A 5,753-nucleotide genomic window follows, 5' to 3' on the forward strand; every position below is an offset into this window, starting at 1 on the left:
GGCTCTGTACAAAGGAACTTGCAAGAAAGATATATAATATATATATGTATATATATATATATTTTTTTTTTCACTGAATAAGCCAAAAGACACAGAAATAAAAAAAAAGGGAATAGGGTAGTATGCATGTGATAAAGAAAAAAAAATAGTTTTTTTTTCACATAACAAGCCAAAATACATAAGAATAAAAAAGAGAGCAGGGTAGCATGCATATAATCAACAAAAAATATCATTTTTTTTCACAAAACAAGCCAAAATACGCATGAAAAAGAACAGGGAGCAGGGCAGTAGGCGTAAAACCAGCCTCTTCTGAGGAAAACCAGGTGCCCAGAGCAAGGCTGGGGGGAGCCCTGCACACACCGGGGCTGCACCGGGGAACCCAGGGGCTGGGGCACACGGACGGCCCCGGCCCCTTTCCCCTCAGGCTCGCCCCACACCGTGAGGGGCTCAGCCCCGAGCCCCCCGCCGCCCGCCATCACAGGGGGCGCGCGCAGGGCGGGAATCCGCGAGGGCGGGAAACTGCAGCACCGCGCGCGCCCAACGGGCGCCAACCGCCGCTACCTCGCCGCGCGCGCGCCAGAAGCACCCCCCCCCCGAACGCGCGCGGGGAGCGTTTTGGGCGGGGGGGAGGCGGGCGCTGATTGGCTGGCGGGGAGGGGGCGGGGTCAGCGGTGCGGGCGGCAGGGGGCGCCCGCCGCGCGGCGTGAGGCGTTGTGGGGGGGCGGGGGCGCGCGCGTGACGCGATCGTGAGGCGGCTCCGGCCGCTGTGGGGCTGAGGCGCCCGGTGAGGTGCCCGGGTGAGCCCTCTGCATCCCTCCCGGTGCGTTAGGACAGCAGGGTACTGGGTCAGGCCGAGTGAGGAAGACTAGGGTGCAATATAGTTATAATCACACACAGAAGTCATCCAGTAATGCTCTCCGCCTGTTAGTCCGCTGCCTGCCTGCTTGTCCCCTCTAACCTGACCCAAGTCACAACATCCTAACCACGCTCTTCAGAGCACCCTGTAAGGCGCAACGGACTTTAAAAATGAGACTAAAAATATTTGTCAGGCAGCTCATTTGTAAAACGTTACCAGAGATGGACCTTCAGGAAGACACTGCTTTTTTTTTTTTTGCCCTCTCTTGACGCATTTGTTTGAACAGCTCTTCCTACCCTCTTCCCAAGGAAGCAGACTAGCAATGTGTAAATATGACAAATTTTCTCACCTCCTCAGTTCACCACAGCTCTTGAGCCTGCAAAGACAGAGCCCTTCTAAGGAAGGCTTTAAATTTAATGAAATTAAGACAAGTGGGCTGATGAGGGTCTCCTGCATCTTGGCAAAGAAAGCTCAAGCTTTGTTCTCTGTTTTGGGTCTTGGTGAATGCAAACAAAACATGAGGCTCTCCACACAAAGTTGTGTCCTCATTGCTGCTTGTTTAATTAAAGTTCTCCCATGTGCTCAGGGCAGAAGCCAGAATGGCAGCCTCATCTTAAATGCATGAAGGGCATTACCTGACTCAGGGCTTTCCCTCCTGTACATTGAAGAATCACAATTTAGTTTGCAGAATAAATAAACCCAAGCTCACACAACCACACACCTGAGAGCCCCAAGTAGCAACAAATAGGTATTTTGTTGCTTTACATAAAAGCTATGTAAAATGTAAACTGTAGTTTGTTAATATTCAACCTATGAAAAATCTAAACCTCAAAAAAAATAAGAGTTTCACGGCTTCATCTTGACTGTGGTTCTATGAACAAGTCTAGAAAGAACTTGCTAAATTCAACATAATCACCACAAATGATTTTTTTTTTAACAGCCCCAACTATTGAACCGTGAAAAGTGTGGGGGAAAAAGTGCTGCTTTTGTTCAGCCTTTCATAGCAAAAACAAAAAATTTTTAAAAAATCAAAACTCTGTAGTTTACCTAGGCATCAGTTTTAACGCTATTGTTTGTCTGTGATTTCAGCCAAAATTAAATTACTGAAAAATGTTTTTTCCATAAAGGATTCAAGTGCTGTGCGTGTCCACATAGTCACCAAACTCTAAAGAAACTGTGATGCCCCAGTTTCATCCTCCTCATGTTGCAACTGATGTATTCATCAAGGACCAACAAAATGCAGTCCTGCTCCAAAGCACACTGATTATGATTTCTGCTGCCTTTCTTCACGAAAATCAGAGGACTACCAAGGACTCTGGGCACAAGCATAAAAACGCACCGTCAATAAAATTTGTAAGTCGGCTTTATTCAAAGTAGATGACCATCTTTTAGGCATCAGCAATAGTGACTTCGACTTCTACACCCGGTTCGATGCTGATGGAAGTGATCTGCTTCACGATCTCGGAAGGGCTGTGCAAGTCGATGAGCCGCTTGTGGATGCGCATCTGGAAACGGTCCCAGGTCTTCGAACCCTCCCCACAAGGTGTCTTCCTGGTGGTGATGCGCAGAGTCTGCAGCGAGACCACAAACACGGGGTATCAGGCTGAGGCACACGGAAGCCCCTTTCCCTTTTCAGCATTTATGGCACTACTACACAGCTGTCCCCAGTGTCAAAGCACCTTGTCAAGTCATTATCTGTTCACACTATATCGCCCTCAATTTAGTAGTACTGCTTTTCATTGTAACTTTTTCTCTAAAAAGTTGTTCTCAGTGCTCATTTGCAGAAAAAAAAAAAAAAAAAGTGATTTTCCCCATCTTGGAAGTTTCCTCACCTTGGTGGGCATGCGAACAGGTCCTTTCACCTTGAGGTTTTTCTCCTTAGCACCTCTGATCAAGTCGGCACAGACTGAAAAATACAAAAAAAAGAGTTTCAGGCTTGGGTGGTTGTGTTCTTGTTTGTTTGTTTTAAGTGAAGATTTAGAAAAGATACGTTGGCTCGGAATAGCGTATAGAGTGATCACTGCGATTCACGTCTAGGAGTTCTCTTCATAGCCAACTGCGTGGAAGCGGGAGGCTGACCCCGGGTTCGCAGAACCACGCTGGAACAGCAGCCAGCAGCTCTCGCTGCACACATCCAGCTACATTTAAGCTGTTAGCAGCCCAAAGAGCCGGCAACAGACATTGATTCTGCAATATTTACAGCATACTGGCAAAGTCAGTTCCTAAACACGACAAAATAATTCCTGGTTGAATGTTGAACTTGTACCTGACTGCTTAACAATGAGAATGACAGAATATCAACCAGGAAACCCGTGCCTGTTGGCTCTTACTTTCCACCAGTAAGATCTGAAATCCCCACAAGAATTGCGGGACATTACATTATAACTACAGGCGCTCTTACATTAACACCGAGGACGTGGATTTTCAGTACAATGCAAAACCCTAAAACTAGTTTCAATTAAAAAATAGATTAGATCGTTGCAACTAACCTTGTTAGCTGCAGTCAGGTACAAACAGGCGGATGCTAAGATCCAATTCCAACTAGTTTCGACACACTGCATTTTGCGATATCTCGTATATATCAGTTGTTACTTTAAAAGCTAGCCCAGATAAATCCGAAAAAGGCCTCGCTCACCCTTCTCGAGTGACTTCACGTTGCGACTCGTCAGCGTGATCCGGATGCGATGGATGGCCACCTCCTGCTCCACGGGTGCCTTGCCGGTGTCCTTAAACGCCTAAAAGGTCAAAGGGCGTCAGCATCAAACCCTACGGCCCGCACCACCCACCGCCCAGACACTGAACCCCAAAACGAACACCTTTAGGATCTCATATCCCTAGCAACTGAGGAGACCGAGTTTAAGGAAAAAAAAGGCTGAAAATCAAGCGCCGGCCACGCGGCGCGGTGCGGGGAGGGCAGCGCCGTGCCCCCGCCGGGCTCCGTCCCCGTCCCCGCCTCACCATGGCGGCAGCGGGGCCTTCCTGGCCGACTTATTCCCGGGCGGGGGCGGTGCGGGGCCCAGCGAACAGCGGTGAGCCAGGAGGAGGCAGCGGAGCGGCGGCGAGAGGAAGGCCCGGCCGCGGGGCCGCGCTTATATAGCGGGCGGGGCGCCGACGTGCAGGGCTGCACCGCCTCCATCCGGGAGCTGCGGGACCTTTCACCCCGCTGCAGCGCCCGGAACCGGCGGGGAGCCCTGTGGTGGTGGTGCTGTGGGATGGGGATGGGTCCTGGGGTGCTCAGTGGGGTGTCACCCTGTCCCCCTCGCCTCTGCTGTCCCCCGGGAGGAGAGGCAGATGAAGCTTTGAGGGGGGGTTAAGCAAAAATATTGCTTTCATTCCTCCCCCCCCCGCGACCAGGAGCTTAATTAATTCTGTTTGTTGAACTCCCTTCCTTCAGGTTCTGCTCCAGAGGGATGTCTTCCTGATGGGAGGACTCGTTGGTGTGGCCTGGGCGTTTATAAGCGCCAGCTGCAAAGCTGCTTGCTCGAAGTGTACCCATCCTGCATGTGTTGCTACTTACCTGATGGAGAAACGGCTATCGTAACTTAGGAAACAATGGGTGATAGTAAGATCATTGCAATCAGCTCTTAAAAACAGCATATCAATCCTATTTGTGGGCATTTTGTCCAGTAATCACAGACGTGCGTAACGTTAGCAAAACTACTGCCACCTTTGGAAGCTTAGTAATTACTGCATCTGTTCAAAAAAAGCCTGCTTGGTGTTTTAATCTGAATTTCGTTTCAGCTATCACACTGCTATTTATATATATATATATATATATATATATATATATATATATATATTTCCCTGATCAAATACTTCATGGTTCTTCAAATGGTCCTTAAATTTCCCATGAGATGCATAACTTTTATATGCCACTTACCGCATTGCTCAGTTCAGAATTGTTTTGCAGTGGGGTCACTTGTACTTGCTCTTTGTAGTCCCTCATTTGCTAATGCATTGTTTCTGAATTTGATGGCGTGTTCTGATAAAGCAGCTTCAATAAACATGAATACAGAAGTAGTCATCCTGTTACAACTTCCCTTGCCAATTGCAATCCGTACTTGGAAAATCTGTTTGGTGATAGTCCTGCTTCTCTGGCCTCTTCCTCCCTGCAGTGAAAGCAGCTTTTGTTTCTAGTAGTTTGTTTTCTGATCTGATTAACAATTACATTAACAACTTTGAACTCAATTATCCATAAGGAATCCATGTTTACGCTGTTATCAGCTGTTCCAACTACTTCCTGAGGAAGTTTTCCATTCTAGAAGTGTTTTATATTCATCATTCTTAAATACATAACCTCACATCGATCATGCTAAAGCACTTGATTTTTCCAGTAATCCAGATGATTCCAAATCACCTGTCTTGCTACACTATTTACTTAGAGCTTTTTGAATATTATTAGTAGACTTTATTTCCAATAAAATGTTAAGTAGCTTGGTGTCAAGAACTAATTCCAGTGGGATTCACTTAGAAAGACACCTGAGCAATTCCTCACTGATGACACACCTGTAACCTTAAATTTTATTTACTTACATTGAATTACATGTGCACAACTAAGCCAGTTTCCAGGTGCTACATTGAATAAGCCTATGTACAAATTTGTTAGATCAACACTGTTCCTATTGTCTACCAAACATAAGCCTTAATGGTAAGAGAAATAAAGTCAAAAGGTGTGTTTCATATATTTGATCTGTGTTATTTAAGTGTTGTCATTTATTTTTTGTTCCTCTACCAAGGATTCAGTTGCTCTTTTGTTTTATTTTTTTTTCGCCTTGGGATTAATGCAAGGTTGACAGTAAACTTCTGATTTTGTTCCTTTCTTATGTTTTTCTAATATTGGCTCCACCTCAGCCTTCTGTGAGATTTTTTTTTTTTTTTTTTTTTTTGAGCTTCCCCA

At 46.4% G+C, this 5,753-nt stretch overlaps 1 protein-coding gene across 1 annotated transcript; it reads right to left on the bottom strand.

The window, feature by feature from the left end:
• Positions 1-2,201: 2,201 nt before the first annotated feature.
• RPS20 (ribosomal protein S20) lies at positions 2,202-3,943 on the bottom strand. Its single transcript, XM_082752698.1, has 4 exons — positions 3,815-3,943; positions 3,492-3,591; positions 2,689-2,762; positions 2,202-2,427 (listed from the first exon to the last, which is right to left on the bottom strand). Exons 1-4 carry the CDS (start codon positions 3,815-3,817, stop codon positions 2,245-2,247), a joined length of 360 nt encoding a protein of 119 aa, XP_082608824.1. The 5' UTR covers positions 3,818-3,943; the 3' UTR covers positions 2,202-2,244.
• Positions 3,944-5,753: the final 1,810 nt, after the last annotated feature.

Source organism: Aythya marila (assembly GCF_965140915.1).
Source record: "Aythya marila genome assembly, chromosome: 2".
Classification (NCBI taxonomy): Eukaryota; Metazoa; Chordata; class Aves; order Anseriformes; family Anatidae; genus Aythya; species Aythya marila.